Source organism: Siniperca chuatsi, linkage group LG9 (assembly GCF_020085105.1).
Source record: "Siniperca chuatsi isolate FFG_IHB_CAS linkage group LG9, ASM2008510v1, whole genome shotgun sequence".
Classification (NCBI taxonomy): Eukaryota; Metazoa; Chordata; class Actinopteri; order Centrarchiformes; family Sinipercidae; genus Siniperca; species Siniperca chuatsi.
The window spans coordinates 1252953-1271078 of NC_058050.1; the positions used below are offsets into that span (position 1 = coordinate 1252953).

Here is an 18126-nt window from a genome sequence, read left to right on the forward strand (position 1 = left end):
GAGAGTCACAGACTGCAGAAGACGCAGAACAGAAGCAAACTTTATGTGCAAAGAAAGAAAAAGGAAACCAGCGCAGACAGAGCTCTGCGGGAGTCTAGATGGTCGAGGATATTTTGTCCAGTTCTCGCTTCTTAAAAGTGCCGTTTGAAGGTTTAGACTTGATTTCAGGGTTAAGATTAGAATCAGGTTTAAGTTAACGTTACATTAGAGGCAAGGGAATGGATTATGTCAGTGTGTTTCCATCTACCTGTTTTTATGGACTTTATTAATTTGCACATAAAAGAAATATCGCCTAAATGTGCTTCCTGTCCGAGGCGTGGAAGCTGTGTGTGAGTGAATAACTGCTGACGTCATGAAGCCTGACGAGCTCGATCAGCCAATGAGCTCGCGTTCTCGCAGCAGCAGCAGCGGGCGGAGACCTGGCTGCTGAGGGTCCTCGCAGGTATAGAGCTACGGGGACAGGTGTTGTTTATTGCCAGTGATTATCAGAGTTGGAAAACAACAATGAGACTAACTGGAATATGTTTTTCTTTGATACAGGTCAAACCGTCCACACTGAGGTCTCTTGTAATTTAATTCCTCTGGAAGTTGCAGCTTCTGTTCTTCCTGTTTCTCCCTCCGCCCTCCTGCTGTCAGGAAACAAACAGGAAGCTGCACCGTCAGCGGCCTGGAGCTGGAGCCCTCTCCCAGCTCCGTGTGCCAGTGTTTTCTGAGTGTTTCTTCCAGGCCTGTTAGCAGGAACCTCCAGCGCTCCGTCAGCCATCTGGCCGGTCGAGGAGCTGGCAGCCGAGCCGAGCGGCGCTGCTGGCAGAGACAAACACGAGGAGATGAAGACGAGGAGGAAGAGGAGGCTTTTCCCGACTCGGCTCTCCAACCGTCATCTGAGCCGATTGTTTCATCACGCACTCTGCATGTTAAACCTCTTCCAACACAGTTTCTCCCCCCGGCAGGAAGTCCACAGCGTCGCCCCGCCGCCGCACGCCGGCTTCCTCGTGAGAAGCATTAACTTCCGTTTATAACGAGACCAACAGCAGATGGAGAATCTGTCCAACGTCTCCTCCTCGCTGTTCAGCCGCCCGTTAAACTCTCCAAACAAAAGACCAAACACTATGCAAATTTATTTTTACGCACTATGTTTCTTCTTTTTTTGTATTTTTATTCTCTTAGCCAGAAGTCTGCAGTGAAATGAGTTTATGCCACACTCCAGCCTTTTCTCGCCAATATCAGCTCACACACTGTATGTGTACATGTACTGCTGAAGTCTTTCAGTCAAACTTTTCAAAATATGATCTAATATCTGGGGATATTTTCTGTGTTTCTTCACGACATCAAATCCCTCGTGTTCAGACTCAAACAGCAGCGAACGTTTCTGCTAACAGGTGTGTGTGTGTGTGTGTGTGTGTGAATCACAGCTGATGGATCTTCTTCCTCCGTCGTCGTCCAGAAACTGTTAAAACACATCAGCGAGCCGCTCTGCTGCACCGGGTGACATTGACACTGAGCCTTTTTAAACAGGAAACTACAGATCTGTGAGGTGTTTTTAAAGATTTCCGTCTTCAGCAGGAACCAATGGGCTCGCAGCTACGAGCCGCAGACAGGAAGTGAGACGATGCTGAGAGACGGAGCGACACGTTGTTGGTTTGAGGCTGAACGTGAGATTTGATGATAATAATAAAAATATAAACTGATCTCTGAGGTAATTGTTATGCTGTCCTTGTCCTAATACAGAAATATAATATGAATACTAAATTAGCTCATTAATTAGTCCAACCAAGTTCAGCCATTCGCTCTTTATCTCCATGAAGACTTCCTCCGTCACTGCATCTTTCTGTTCGTTTAGCTAATTGTTGTGTAGATAAGGTCGTTTTTTTTCATTCAAGAGTGAATTATTTCCATTTCCACTCACTTCTGTAGGAAAAAGCACTCGTTTAAGAGCTGAAAATCCAGTTTGTGCTGCAGGCAGAGGACTAAGGAAGGTGTTTAGTTTTCTTCTGTCACTACTTTCATCTTTGTTGTGAACATTGTGAGTTTGTGTATCAGCCAGTCAGCCGACAGCTTCAGTGATGTGAATAAAAATGTCAAATGTACAAAAGCAGAGCGAGCTCGTTGGGTTTTATCGTCAGGCGTTTCTTTTCAGTCTGCTGCTGCATCCAGGCTGTGACGGAGCCTCTGATGGTGTTTTTAACGGCTGTCTGACAAAAAAAAAAAAAAAAAACATCAATATTTTCAACAATTACATTTTCAGCAGCTGAAGAAAAGACAGAAAAATCTCTTTTCTCAGTTTTCTGGTTGCAGTGTATTTGTAAAGTTTTGAAGACGCTTCGGAGTTATAAATATCTCTCAAAGCAAAAACCATCATTCACACACCGCTCAGGTGAGTCTGATGATTGACAGCTTCCTGGTATTTACCTGCAACACACACACACACACGCACGAGTCTTCCTCTGACAGATCTCAGTCTCATTTATCTCTGAACTTGTTTCCTGCGGTGGATTCACTTTCTGAGATATTCGTGTGGAAACTGATTTTCATACGAGACGAGAATGAGACGAGGCAAACAGCTTCTGCAGACGGGAGCAAATAAAACCTGGAGAATTCAAACGAAATGACGACGAGAAGTTCAGTAGTTTGGGATTCTTAAACGATCTAAGGTGTTACGCATTACAGTTTGCTTACATTTCATTTGTTAGTAAATGTTGAATGAAATCTGTATAGAAGACGCGTGCTGTAAGTTCTATTCAGTAATCTATTGTCAGTAACTGACGACTCCACAGACGGGCGGGGATCCAATCATCCGGACTGGACTCTTTAAATGGTCAGCTGACGTAAATGTGTTGGACGCACAGGAAGGAAATCAGTCTACAGATGATTTGGTTCGATGCTCAAAGGACGACCAAACGTAAACTTAGGCTTCAATTATGTTTCCCCAAAGATGGAAACTCTCCGTGGACGGAGCTGGAGAAGGACTACTGAGCATGCTCACAACTGTCTCAGCTGGAGAAGGACTCTACTGAGCATGCTCTGTGGGCCCAAAAACGTGGGAGTGCGAGGAAGCCCTCGGAGGCTTTTTCGACGTATAAAAGAAACAGCCACACAAACATGTCTGAATGACACCTGTGCGTGTTTGTCTGCAGAAGGTGTTGGAGCCTTTAACAGGTGAATCTCCATGAGGTTTGTTAGTCCGTCCAGGTGACTCACCTGTCCCAGCGTGCACTCCACTGATCCCAGGAAGTCGGCCTGCTTCAGGCCGTTGTGGCTGCTGTTGATGTCGTACAGCTCGAAGCGCAGACGCTGCACCTCTTCGAAATAAAAGTCCAACGTGAAAACCTTGGAGTAGGTGGGGTTTACACAGCTGCGAATCACCTCCGTCCGCTCCACCTGCAGGAGACACAGAGGACAAAACGAGATGAATATTTCCACTTTGTTTAGAAGAAACAGAAAGAAGACAAAATGACGAGCAGCGATCAGAAAAGATGCACACTGACTGATTCTGCTTTATTCTGAGGCATCGTGCACATAATCCATACCAACGCCTGCTGCACTATATAAACTAAACACAAATATCTGATCAAAGGAATAAAATACAGTATTTTTGGATGCTGCATAATATATTTGGAAAGCTGTATGTTCATATTTGGTTAGACTGTACAAAAGCCTACCGGTCCTGCCTCATTTAAATTTGGGCTATTGTTTATTTGTGTCTTTTAGAGGGAGACAGGATGTGGTCTGTTGTGAGGAAAACAATCGTGACCTGGACTCCACCGAGACGAGGCGTGGCACTGCTGTGGTGTAACTCTTCTCAGCGACACAGCGCCCCATTTCTGGTAGGATATGATGCATAAATATGTTTTGGTTTTGTATGTTTGTATGACGCACGATCGGGACACGAGAACCCCAACGAGTCCGAAACCGGAAACCGATGACAGAGAGAAAGTAAAATACTGGAGATCTAAATCAGCCCCGAGCCGCTGAGAAGCTGCATGCAGTCCACCTGCTGCCTCCTGTCCTCGGTGTTAACGGACAGATGGTGCTCAGGCTGGAGCTCCCCGAGACCGTTTCATTAAAGTTGCTTTAATTGGATCGTTAAAGTTTGTGTGAATCAGCTGAAAAGAAGTCCAACGTCGAGTGTGAGAGGAAACCCGACGTCCCGCTGATCCTCCCGCTGACCCTGCTGGACGCTCGCCTCAGCGTTTACCGAGCTTTTAGACTTTTTCTGTTTCTGTGAGTGCATGAAGACGTCTGTCTGTCTGAGAGGAAACAGAAGGAGTCTGACATCAGGGGACGGGGAGGCTGCTGGGGTCTTACTGGACTCACTAACTGGACTTTACAGTTACATTTTCTTTAACTTCTGGCACAGTGCAATACGTCTTTTTAAGTTTTTAACTTATAACACACCTACTTTTCTTTTTCATTTCAGTTTTCATAATGTCACTTTTCGTGACAGTGGTGTTGACACTGCCCTCACTTCATTCAGCCAATCACAAGCCCCCTGGCTAGCAAGCTCAACGGCTGCTACCAGAAGTAGCCAGTTAGCTTCTTTTAGCTCGAGCAGCAACGTCAAAGTAATTCTGAATCACCCTGCTAGCGGCCGCTGCGGTAAATAAACAGTACACAGACACAGAAACTCCTTTTATTTATGTAGCTTGACAAGGCTGCACATGCTACCTAGCTAGCTGGCTAACTAGCTAGGCGGGGTGAGTTGGTTTATTACTCAGCATCAAAGTGAAGAGACGGTGTTGGCTAATGTTAGCTGGTTTATTCAGTTACTTCTACCACATTGTGAATCTTAAGACATTATTCAGAGAAAGACACTAAACTCTGCGAAGATCAAAAAGACAGACAGACTTTCTCTGTTCAAGCCAACAGCAGCTAGCTAACAATGCTAACGCTGGCGTTTCACCGTGATGCTGAGTAAGTTACCGTTATAATAATCCAAGCTCACAAACAGGCCTAGCTAGTTAGCAGGCTAGGCTAGGTAGCATGAGCAGCCTTGTTAAGCTAAGCCTGTCTGTGTACTGTGTTTATCTACAGCAGAATAACGCTGGCGTTGTTGCTCAGGCTAACAGGAGCTAACTGGCTAAACCTGGTAGCAGTTGTTATTGAGTTTGCTAGCTTAAGAGGCAGGGGGCCTGTGATTGGCTGAAAGGTGAGAGGGCGGTGACACAACACCACTTTTGTGAATTATGAAATAAAAATAAATTACATTTTACACAAGATCTGCTGTTTGGCACCGCCTTGGGCAACGGGGCCGGGGCCATCGGTGCTTCTAGCCAATAGGAGTGTGGCTTATTGGATCATTGTTATTATTGGTGATTGGTTATTGGTTAAAAATGTGTTTGGCGTCGGGACTCACTGAGGGAGCCGATTAAACATCCTCAGTAAGTTTCTGATTGGTGCCTTTAATTATCTCACTGCTGTCTACATCCTGCTGTGTTTTGTTGATCTGGTTTCTTTATGGAGCCTGTAGGTTTTCCCCCGTCTGTTTGATTTCCAGCCTTCCTCAGCAGCAGCGGTGATGCTGTATTTCCTCCTGAGAGTCATTAAAGTTTCACCTGATCTCAAACAGAGCAGGTCAGACTGTGTGGCTGCAGGCGGATCTGATCCTGATTGTCTGTCGTGGGCAGAAAAACCTGAAGTTTACAGGTTTTAAGAGTCCACCTCGGTGTGAACTTCACTTTTTAACGAGTCTGAAGGGAGGAGAGACGACAGCGACGAGCAGATTCCTGCTGTCACTGCTTCAGATTCAACAACAACAACAACAACAACAACAGGACTCGGGAGGACACAGCTCGTTTAACAGATCATAAAACACAGAGTCCCTGTCTGACCGACTAAAGAAGCCCGAGCTGCTGACAGACCTGCGGACCGCCAACGCGACCAGACACAAACATACTCAGGACCAGAACATTTTCTCAAGGTAACAGGCTCGTGTGCTTCCTGTTTCCTCCCAGCGTGGACGCAAAGAGCACAGCCTAAGGAAGTGAATGAGATCATTATCTTAAAGCAGCACTCATCCAGGTTTAATGTTAACTATCGGCCGGATGACTCGTGGTCGCTAACTAGCCGTGAACCATTTCCACCTCTGCAGCTCTGCGGAGTGTGTTTGTGTCAGTACAGCTGGATAATTCGGTCAGCAACGTTAATGACAAACAGGCCGAAGAGGCCGCTGAGAAACGCTGCGGCGTATCGCTTTCTAACCTTCAGTCTACATCAGCTGCAACGACAGCCGGGCTGGAAAACATTTCACTCTGCGGCCGATCAGTTTGCCTCGCAGCGGGCCAGTTTCATCATCTGATCTCAGATCTGGTTCTGCTCCGCTTTGTGTTTGTTTGTCACAGTTTTCATCCACAACAACTGAAACGTCTTTTATGTCCCAACAGTTTTCAGCTTTAAAACAGACAGCTGTGCTGTTTTCCCACCTCTCACGCCTTTTCCTCGTCTCTTTTTCACAAGTTCTCTAATGAAGCATTAACACCAAAAATCTGTTAAATGCACTTTCGTATAAATATATATATATATATATATATATATATATATATATTTCTCTGTGAGTAAGAGGAGGATTGTGGGGCGGCGTGAAAATCTGCAGTGAGGTGTGAAGATTCTTAGTTAAAGTAAAGTTTTCATAACAGTACAGCTCTCGTTTCCTGATATTAATTAGATCTTTAATGAAGACAAAAATAGAGACGCTTCTTCACTCACAGACGTTCTGATGTCCAGGATTTCTGGCCGTCACCAGATATCTGAACACGAACGCTCACACGCTTCTCACTTTCAGATCTGTGTAAGGTAAAGATGTTTGAATACGACATGAGAGAATAAGGAACACATATGGGAGAGGACAGAAGAAGGATTAGAGAGACATTTTGAAAAGGATTTTGAAATCCTGTATCAAGGTTGGCCTTGATGTTAAGAAAGCTGGAGGCAAAACTGTTCTCAGGTCTGGTTTCAAAGCAGTCAACCAAAACGAAGACGTGCGTACAAGGAACAAAAGTCCTGACGGTGTGCGTGCTTCTTTAGTCTTCAGCTCATTTCAGTGCTGACGGAAATCTTTGTTCTAGTAAACCAACACAGTCGCCGTTAAACTGCCGCGTGAATCCCCGAGCTCGAACAAACATCGTTTACATGCAGCGGGCTCCTTCTTCTTCGCTGCCGTGTTCGTCGGTACGTTACGGCCGTGAACCCGTGGGCACGAACACGCGACGAGCTCAACAAGCTTCAGCAGTCTGAGTTAATCAGATCAAGTCGATCTCTTCCAAAGCTTCAGTGTTTTTGTTCCCGTCCGGGGAAACACCGAGACGGTAACTTTGGAAGATCTACGTTTGATTATAAAAAGGTTCAAAACCACAGCGTTAATCTATAACAATGCATTGTAATTTATAAGATTATTATGTTTCTTATGTAAAATCTTAACATGTAAAGGAACTAAAGCTGTCAGATAAATGTAGGGAATATTTCTCTCGAAGTAGAAAGTGGCATAAAATAGAAATACTCGAGTCAAGTACCCTGAAACTGTAATTAGTTACTTTCCACTCCAGTTGTTAAAGCTGCACAGCTTCTTCTCTCTGTAACTGGCAGTTCATGTTTGGTCCAATAAAGCTTTGAATTCACAAAGTGGGTCCTGATTGAAACCCAGAGACACCGACGAGTCCTGCAGACCGAAGACAATCTGACGGACTCGAAGCGGCTTCGCAATCTGCTCAAATCTGTTTGTCAACCGGAGATGAAGGAGAGGAGAAATGTGTCATCGTCCCGTCAGCTTCAGGCTGAGACGAGGACACAGACCGGATCTGAGACCTGCGCACTGTCCCGCTGACTGCAAAGTAAAAACTAAAGAGAAAAAGTGAAGGAGAAAGTGGGACGAGAGGAAAATAAAACCAGAAACAGACCACAGCTGCAGAGAGGAAATGAAGGGGCAGAAGAAGAAGAGAGGAGTTTGTGTCCGTGTGGACGCATCAGCAGCTTTTCCACCAAACAGCTAAAAATACTCCGAGACACAAAGTGGGGCAACAGAAACCAGGTCTGACCGGTTCACACCGGACACACTCAGACAACACACACAACCACGGGAAAACAACACACTAAAACACTCGCAAAATCCAAGAAGAAGAGACAGAGCATGAACGCAGGAATGTATTTTCAGCAATACGTGCATATTAATATTTAGAATAAACAACTGACAGATGTAGAGTCGCATTTTCTGTATTTAAATACGAAACTTGTGTGGAAATAATATGACATCAGGACAAAGAAATATATTTAAACCTGCAACAAACTCAACTGACAAAAAAAGTAAAGACGCAGGTTTAACACGTACGATGTTGATTTATATTCAATATTCCACCTGTTATGGACGCCGCGTCGTGTCTCTGTCTCTCTGCACAGCGTTTGCTTTTAACCCTAACCCTGAGGTGACGTCACACAGCCACATCAGGACAGTGAGGTAGAAAACCAGATACTGAGAGATGGCAAAGGTAGTAAACATTATATCTTTGTTTTGTTGAAATAATAAAAATGTGTCACTGCACAAATTTGATAAATAAATTACTGAACAAAGAACGTTTCTGTGGCAGAAGATACAATATTTTCCCAAATACGTTGTGCTGTCCAGAGCAGCTGCTGCTCTAAAACTGCTGCATCTGGATGTGTCAACACATCCGTCCACAGATGACTCTGACGTTCACGTCAAGGCGTCAGTCTGCTTCACAAGAAGTGCCTGTCAGAGCTGTCGGACAGCGTCTGAAACCTCGGCTGCGGCGGACAATTTCTGTAACTTTCTGAGACAATCCGTCAGACCGTTGTGAAGCTCAGATGTTTCTGTCATCCATTAACAATGAGACGGAGTTACACCGAACTGAATCTGTTAGTGTCACCGTGTCACTGAATGAAACACAGAAACAGAGGGTCTAAGTGGGTCGTAACCGATGTTAAATAATAAACCTTCATGTGCATGTAGTGTGTCATCCTGAGCATTCAGAAACACGAGTGTGTCTGCAGGTTTAGATCCAATTCAGGTCAGTGAGAGAAACTAAAAGTAGCTGTTGACCCACCAAGAAATGAAACTACAAACAGCAAAACCAGTGAGTCTTTATTTTGCTGTATGTACGGACAGATATTTGACTTCTGTATGTACAGAGATGCATTCAGCTTCGTCGCTCTGTAATTGGCAGTTAACTTCCAATACCCCCGACGACTGATCGATGTTTAATTCAATAAAGCTTTGAATTCACAAACTGGGTCTGTCCTGATTGAAATTCAGAGAAACACTGATGAGTCCTGAAATCAGATCTGAGACAATCTGACAGACTGAGAAAACACTGTATTATAATGTGTTCAAGCAGCGAGAGAAATGCTGTGTGACAGTCAGGGTCCCGTGCCACAAGCTAACACACACCATTTTAATCCTGTAAGCCTACATACGTACAGTGGAAATGTTATTAAAAACGTTTTAACGCAAAATGGGAAGACATTTTTCATCTTCTGTCCAGAGTCCTGCACGATTCTGGTTCTGCAAACCCGCCGCACTCCTGCAAAGCTCAGCATCAGAACCGACCCGTTACCTGCAATCAATCCAGGACCCGACTCTGCCCGACACGTTGATGTGGGACTCATGATCCGACCATTATCAAACAAAACCTGCGGGGGCGCACAACAAGCGACTGAAGAAATGCTTAAAAATAAAACGACGAAAATCAGTAAAAACGCAGCGACGCGTGCAGATTGTTCAGTAAATTATTTTCACTTGTGTTTCCTCCTGCTCACCTCTGCAAACGCTGCGTAATATTACACGCGGCGTGGAAACCTTCTTTAATTATTTCAATCTTCCAACACGACACCGGGATTTACACTGACTCGCTTCTGCATCTCGGGTGGATCAGATTGCTGTCGGATCTCAAAAAAAGTGTAAATGCATCCAAGAAGCATTCAAGACGAACTGAAATCTGACCGTGCGGTTTGAGACTTATTCTAGTCAGATGTTGAAACGGTGTAAATGCGTCCGTCTCCCGCAGTGTAACTGTGTCAGTAACAAGCTCCAGGAGGTGAGCCGGGCTTTGAATTTGACATAGTGGCCAAACCGTGTAATTAAAACTGCCGGGTCACGTGACGCACTTTGGCCCCAAAAGACTTTTTTCCATAGACTTACGTTATGAAAGAAGCGGCTGTAAAACGGTGGATACATTTTTTTTTAGCATCACAACCCCACGAAATGACTCGTTTCACTGTCAGAATTTGATCCACGCGATTAAATCCTTTTATCGCCATTCAGGTTAGCGGGGCGCTAAACAGGGAAGGATCCGGTGTGCTTGCTCTGTGGGCCGCACGCTGCAGAAGATCCGGGTCATTTATACCAAGAAGGTGAACTTTTTTGGCTTCGTGCGCCACTGAGCAGCTTTCATAAGAATGAACGGGGCTCCGCCTCGGACGCTGTTTCCAGCTCTCTTTAGACATCCACGGTCAGTGAGCAGTGTGTATAAATACCCGCTCACTGTCTGTGTGCGGGAGGCAGCAGCGGGAAGATGATAAACGTTGTGTCTCGCTCGTGATACGGTTCATTCATCTGTCTGTGTTAGCTTATGGATAGTTGTTAGCTAACGCGAGCTAACGTAGAAAAGGTTTCAGTCGTAGTCATCTGGACGCTGTTTTCAGAATCAAGACGTTTCGGCTCCCACCCGGAAGTCATTCTCAATTGTGAAAATGGTCTGAGAACTCAGAAATGTAAGCTACTCTGTGTTACTTAAGCCCCGCCCTCAGGAAGGAGTCTACCTGAGTATCTGTTGATTACTCTGCCTAGTTTCACCTGAAACTGACCTTCTTTTGTTTCCATGATGGCCCAGTAATCAGTAATCAGGCCTATTGTCTAAATTTCTGAGTTCTCAGACCATTTTCACAATTGAGAATGACTTCCGGATGGGAGCCGAAGCATCTTGATTCTGAAAGCAGTGTCCAGACGACTACGACTGAAACCTTTTCTACGATGAAACACTCCTGGACAAATGAGGGACTACACCGTCTAACGCGAGCTAACTAAACTGCTAAAGTGCAGAGGTTCTTCTTTTGGTGTTTTTGTCAGTTAGCAAACAGCTTCAGGTGCAGCAGCACCTCCTTCTGGACTGGAGGAGGACCGACCCGGATTTACACGTAGCCCAGAAAACAAAGACTGTAATCAGGTTCGTGATCTGAGCAGCAGAGACGAGACTGAGTGCAGATGAAAGAGTCTTAAATCTCGTCTATTTTACCCAGATACAAGACATCTGAAGTGACGAGTGGAAATGGGGCCACAGTTTATATTAAAGACCATCTGCAGAATAGCAGCAGATTAGCAGATCTTATTATGTTGTTTCCAGATTTAAGAACCTTTTACGTTGGATAAATATGGACATTAGACATAAATGAGGTTTTTCAAATATGGAGAGGATGAGCAGAACTGTGGAGCTGAGAATGCATTAATCCATTTTACATCCAGCAACTGCAGCACCAGTGCAGGGATCAGCTGTTGCTCCTCACTCTTCAATATTTAAACACGATAGATTAATAGATAATTATCTTAATTTTGAAAACTTAATTTGAAACTAAAGAAACTAAAACCAGGCAGTCGACTAAATGCGGCTAAAACTGTTGGAGATGATTCTGAGAGAAGAAGATTTTAATGAAAGAAGAGATCGATTAAAAATGTGAGGGACTGAAGAGAAACCAGAGGGAAGCCCACAGCGCTGACGATAATCCCAGAGGAAATAAAACTTGTATAAACGCAGCCACAGAGCAAACATTATCCATAATAAAATCACCATTACAGTTTGATGACTTACTGGCATCGCTGGCATGTGAACAAGCCTGAAGCATTAAGAACCGCAGAGAGAGTTCCCGTCGCTCCCAGATTCTAATACCTGCTGACACCGAGAGACTCAAACACTAAAACTCCACTTCAGAATAAATATCAGACCTAAAGAGCGACGTAAAGTACAACGTGACTGCACATACACCGGGCCGCTGAATGCTTCACTGCAGCTCACCATCACCTGTATCCCACATCCAACATCTCCAGCCTTACAGGAAGGACCTGGTCTCTGACACCAGACTCCCGGACTCACAAGCGTCTCAGCTGGACATGAAAACTGTTTCCTTGCATCATTTATAATAATAATACCATATTCAGAGGAGGTGGGCTGATTTGAACCTGCTCCGGTGATTTGACTTGTGAACTGGTGAGAAAGTGTCTGACAGATGCTAACATGCTAACACCAACATAAAGGCCTGTTTGGGAAGTGACAGAGACAACGAAAGCCTTCAGGAGAGCGAGCTCGTCAGACGGTCAGTTGTGCTGCTGTTCTCTCTGCAGCCACGTTTTCAGCCTGCGTACACAGCGAGCAATTAGCATCCAGAAAACCAGAAAACAGCCTCACTGGGTCATTAAAACTTAAACACCCACAAAAAGGCGCCCAAGATATCCATGTCTTGTTGTGTGGGAATATTTTCTTTCCCCGAACAAGAGCAGTTGGCGCTAATTTCAGTGACAAATACATTGCATTTCCTGTGGGTGCTTCACAACAAAAGCAACCTGGTGTTTTGCCAATGGAATGCTTTTAATGTGAAAGAGCAACAGGAAATGTTCGGGTTGCATTAGCAGTAGCAGCCGCTGCAAACGGTGACGCTAAAATCTGTTCGATGAACGTCAGAACAGGAACAGAGGTGCAAGCTACAAAAGTACTGAAAGCTGGTGCTGCTAATAATAATAGTAACAATGGGCTAAAAATCCTCATAAATAAATAAATGTGTCTCTCTCGTTACCTGCACATGCATAAGACTGTCAGGGGCTTATTTACACAAGTCTTGGCTGTAAGCTAACATCTGTACAGTTAAAGTTCATTTCTGTCAGGACTTGCCTCACCTCGCCACCTGATGAATCTAAGTCCAGTATTCGCTCTCCTTTCAGCTGCTGGAAACAGAATTAATGAACCCGACTGAACCAGACAGTAAATGTGCTGCAAAACCAAAACTGGGAGCTAAAACAGGCTAAAAAGCTCCGAGGGTTGGTGAGAAATCTCTAGTGTTGAAAGAAAAGTGTTCAGTTCAGTTTTGTGTTGCAAACAGGAGCTTCAGGTCACAGTTTCGCCTGAGCTCAGCTTGTTAAAGAAGAGACGGTCTCTCACAGCAGCTAATGAGGACGCTGGTTTGGTTTTAATCGTGACGACTTCGTTCCTTAACGGAGCCATCAGAGGTCGTGTTTGCTGGAATCACTCGGCTGTGTCTCCTCTGATGATTAGCGCAGATATCAGCGGCTCTCTGGTCGTTCCACAGGGCAGGGGCTATTTTACTGAAGAAAAAGGTCACTATCCAATTTGGTCCTAATTTACATGCAGAACGAGAGGTAATGGTGTGAAGAAAGCAAGCGCTTGCATTGTGAAGATCCTGATGCAGGTGAGATCGGTCGGAGCCGGGAAACAATAAGTCACAAGAACAGGAGTCAGGCTGAGAGTTGGACTGTGTCTCCAGCTGTTCACGTCACGTTAGAAACCCGCAAGCTGCAGCCAACAAGGCTAAAACTGTGTCCCACCGACAAGACCTGAGTAAACTAGACCTGTAAGACGGCACATCAGGGTCCAAACGCCCGATGCAGAGTCATGTAGCCAGCCAACAACACAAATCAGAAACAGATTTTCAGGACGAATGATTTGACGCCAACAGGGCTGCAACTAGCAATTACTTAGATTATTAGATGATCAGATTATTGTCCAGATTAATCGAGTCATTGTTTGGTCTTTAAAATGGTGACAAATACCTAAATTTCTTAGAGCCAAAGACGGCTTTAAATTGTTAGTTTTATCTAACCGACAGGCCAAAACCCCCAGTTGGTCTGGACTGTGGCCTGCAGCAGTGGATCCACCGCTACGTCGGAAACGCGTGTCACTTCCTCCCGAGGGTGGCGCTAGAGGAAAGTTGACGGGGCGTCGCGCACTGCACTGCTGACGTATGAAGTCGTACCTTATTCAGATAACTGTGTTGATGTATTATTTTTACAATAACTAAACAACAATCTACCATCACGTGTGCGTGCGTTATCACACAAACAAGAACTGAACGGAGACGAGTTAACGGGTCACGTCCAGCCGGGGGCCTTTGCTGAATGTCATTCCCGTCATCTTCAGGCGTCTGTTGTGTCAGTTACTGAAACTGAGTGATCATAAATATCGTCCTCATCACTGTGAACTGTAAGACAGCCGGCTGGTCCTCACTACGTTCTCCCGTCCGGAGTCATAAAGGTCTCCTGCAGCCGCCTCAGTAACTCCTCTCCTCTCCTTAGCCTCGGGTAAACACTGATCCTGGACCGCCGGCCCAACACTACTTTGCACCTGATAAATGGAATAAATTACAGAGGATTGTAACACTTGAATGTCTCATCCCACTGGCCGATTTCGGTGAGGCGCCCTGATTAAATGAAGGTTACAGATAAAGGATTAGTTTGTCCAAATTCCCCTAAAATGTAAAGCGACAATGTCGGTTTAATGTGTCTTTTTTTGGGGGAACTGACCCTTTAAGCGTAACACGAGGCAGCCTGAGATAAATCACGACTGCTCTGGTTCATGAGGCTGGAAAGATTCTGCTGTTCCTGAAAGTGGAGCCTACATTACAGCCATTAAAGCAGAGTGATTGTTTCGCTGGAGTTAAGAATCTGGTTTCGCTGTAGCTGCTCTTTTACCAATAAAGAAGAAGTCATTAGTGTTTCGCCCGTGCAGATAGTGTGTTAACTGGCATCATGATGAGATTTAGGTATTTTGTTCAGTCGGAGCCGGGAGGAGGAGACTCGTGTGGATTCGCTGTGTTTACTCTCTCGCTGTGTTTGGACTCGCTTCCTCCTCCGCGCTTCAGATCCCCCCAAAAAAAAAACAGAAGCCAGCATAGAATTATGTCACTTTTCTCCTTCATCATCGGTCGCGTCCATAACGAACCTGAGCAGCTTCCGAGCAGACGTGATTTAACCGAACAGTTCAGCTCCAGATGGCTGAGAGCAGAGAGAACGGAGGGAGGAAGAGGAGGAGGAGGAGGAGGAGGAGAGACTGAGGATCTGCTGTCTGTCAAACGAACACCAGGGTCCAGCTCCAAACTGCACATCACACACATTCACTCGCTGTGGAGATCTGAATGTAAAACAATAATCTGAAATGCAGACAAAGAATTCAAAGGTCTTGAAGCCTGATTTTATCTTAAATTTCCCATGAAATGTGTCTGCCGCTTCATTTAGGAGACATGGTCCCTATTCGGCCTGACATATTTGGAAACTCTGGGATCCCCTCCTGAATAAAGTTCAGTGAGTTTGAACAAAAGACGGCCGACAGCGGGAGCTCAGGAAGTTTCCGGACTGGACGCGTGTCATCGACCCTGAAGTCGTCACGAGTTTCCACTTTTACAGCGTCAGTGGCCACAGTGGGGATCCAGCCTGCTGAGCTCTTACACTAGATGACCAAGGGTCAGTGTTTCAGAAAAGTATTTTGATTGGTCAACCAACCAATCAGGACAGAGAAGATGCTGACCAATAAGGGCACTGCATCTCGTTTTTATTCTTCAGCAGCTTCAAGCTACAAGCAGCTCCAGCCGACATCAAATCAAATATGGAGAACGATCGGTGCTGACGCTCCAGAAGTCCTGTCTCACAGTGCCAGAGAGCTCTGCAGCTGATGTAAAACTGGACTTTCTGGATTTGATCGTCTCACCTGTACCTGTGGTAACATGCACGCACCAACACACACGCTGTGTTTGGTCCTCAAATATCTTCCTCAGTTTCAAATCTGTTCACAGTCTGACCAATCGAAGCAGAGGAGGCACGAGTGCGATCTATAACTTCCTGATCTGTTTCCTGTCCTGGAGACGGATCCCTCCTCTGCTGCTCCTCCGGAGCTTTCTAACATTTCTCCCTGTTAAAGGCTTTTTCTGGGAGGACAGGGGCCGCCGGAGGCTGCACACACTGCTTTGAGATACTGGGATTTCTAAATAAAAGTGACTTGACAAGTTTAAAGAAATTAGAGACAGAAGGAAAGTAAGAAAAGGACACTGGCTGCTTTTTAATGTTCACTTCTTTTATTTGCACAGTGGTGGCTCAGTGCTAGCTTAATTAGCTTGTTTAACTGAGCAGCTTTCAGCGTATTTGTCAGCAGCTCGTTCACCTCTCAGCACTTTTCTGCTCATTAAAGACTCCTGCAGGACACATTCACTGAGGCTGGGAAACTCCGGCGTCAGGCTGTGAACTGAACGCAGCATGAAGCCACACAGAACCAAACACCCAGAGCTGATGGAGGTCAGCGGCTAACAGCTCTACAGCAGACTGTGTGCACGAAGGTACTTTAACCTGAATCACCTTTACTCACGCAGGCTCAGACAGCAGAGCGGCAGGACGGCTGCTGCAGTGACATTAACTGTGACAGGAAGCTGGAAGTGTACCACAGACTGAATCAACACTGATGCTAATATCCATTAAATAAATGCGCTCCCATTTCCTGCACCCTGTGCTCGTCAGATGGACTCTGCTCTCACTGCGGATGCAGGAACACTGATGCAGCAGCCGCCGTTCCTCTTTGTTTTGGGAAATTGTTTCTGATTGTACAGAACGGCTTGTAATGGCGTTCCAGTGGCGCGGCGGTGTGTTCGGCAGGGGGGCGGGCATTTAATGTGGCCGCTGTGTGTTTTTGTCAAACCTGCGGCTGTTGTAGTCCTGGTTTCGTGTGATGTTCACTCTGCTGTGCAGCATCAGTAACACTGATAATCGGACTGAACTGCCGTTTCTTTCCCCGTCATTCACTTCTCAACGCAGAGCTGGAAACCATCAGCATCGTTAGAAACTACAACAAACCAGCGGGTGAGGGGCCAGTGTGGTTGCCATGGCGACCTACCTCCATCCACTGTCCGTGGGACTTCATCTTGAGGACGACGCAGGGGTCGGGTTTGGACAGAGCGTCTCGGTCTGAGATCCCTTTACAGGTGAGCCGCAGCTCCACTTTGGTCAGACAGGGACTGCTGAACAAGCCCAGAGAGTTGGCCGCCGACTCGTAGATGTCACTCATGGTGGAGGCGGGACAGGAAGCCTGCACAGAAAGAAAACGGGTGGTAGGATGGAGCCGTGTGTTTTCACTGGAGAACAATGGAAAACAGTGTTTGCAGAGGCAAAGAAAAGCATTATAATAATAACATTTAACAACAATATGCAATAAAACCAGAATAAAATGAGATTTTTTAAAAACTGATCAAATGAAATGAAATACAAATGGAAGAGACCAGAAATCCAGTTACAGCGCAGTAATGAGCCGTAGGTTTAAACCGACCAATCAGAGGCAGGAGAGCAGCAGAGACGCAGCGGCGGGTGGCGCGCATTCACAAACCCAGCAGGTTCCTGCTGGGTTTGTGAATGCGCGCCGACAACGTTCTCCGTCCGCTTGGTTCTCGTTCTGAAAGCAGGCTGAGGGCAGCAGGCTGAGGGCAGCAGGCTGAGGGCAGCATGCTGGGGCAGCGGGCTGAGGGCAGCGGGCTGAGGGCAGCGGGCTGAGGGCAGCATGCTGGGGCAGCGGGCTGGGGCAGCGGGCTGAGGGCAGCGGGCTGAGGGCAGCGGGCTGAGGGCAGCAGGTTGAGGGCAGCAGGCTGAGGGTAGCGGACGCCAACAGACTCAACAAACTGATCCGTAAGGCCGGTGACATTGTGGGGGTGGAGCTGGACTCTCTGGCGGTGGTGTCAGAGAGGAGGATGCTGGGTAAACTACACGCCATCTTGGACAGCGTCTCCCACCCGCTCCATGACGAGCTGGTCAAACAAAGGAGCACCTTCAGCGGAAGACTCATCCCCCCACAATGCACCACAGAGCGCCACAGGAAGTCATTCCTGCCTGTGGCCATCAGACTCTTTAACTCCTCCCTCTAAGTGTCAGTCTGTATGACCCGAAGTCACTAAACTGGACACTGATCATCAACATCTCTGCAATACTTGAGATAATTGTGCAATATTCTGTGTTAATACTCCTGATCAATATTTAGTTTTCCCATGTTAGTTTTTCTTATTTATTGTTATTGATATTATTCATACCTCCATTACTGCTGTGCAATATCTTAATAATCTCAATAAGCTGCACTTAACTCAGTTCATGCACCA

The 18126-nt window shown here is 46.0% G+C and overlaps 1 protein-coding gene across 1 annotated transcript in view; it reads right to left on the minus strand.

The window, feature by feature from the left end:
• Positions 1–18126, minus strand: part of cpne4a (copine IVa) — a 93433-nt gene that overhangs the window by 60515 nt on the left and 14792 nt on the right. Inside the window, exons 2-3 of the mRNA XM_044206872.1 lie at positions 16881–17072; positions 3199–3378 (exon numbers count right to left, since the gene is read on the minus strand). Coding sequence (XP_044062807.1) covers positions 3199–3378; positions 16881–17051 — 351 coding nt within the window. The 5' untranslated portion in view covers positions 17052–17072. The remainder of the gene's footprint in view (positions 1–3198; positions 3379–16880; positions 17073–18126) is intronic.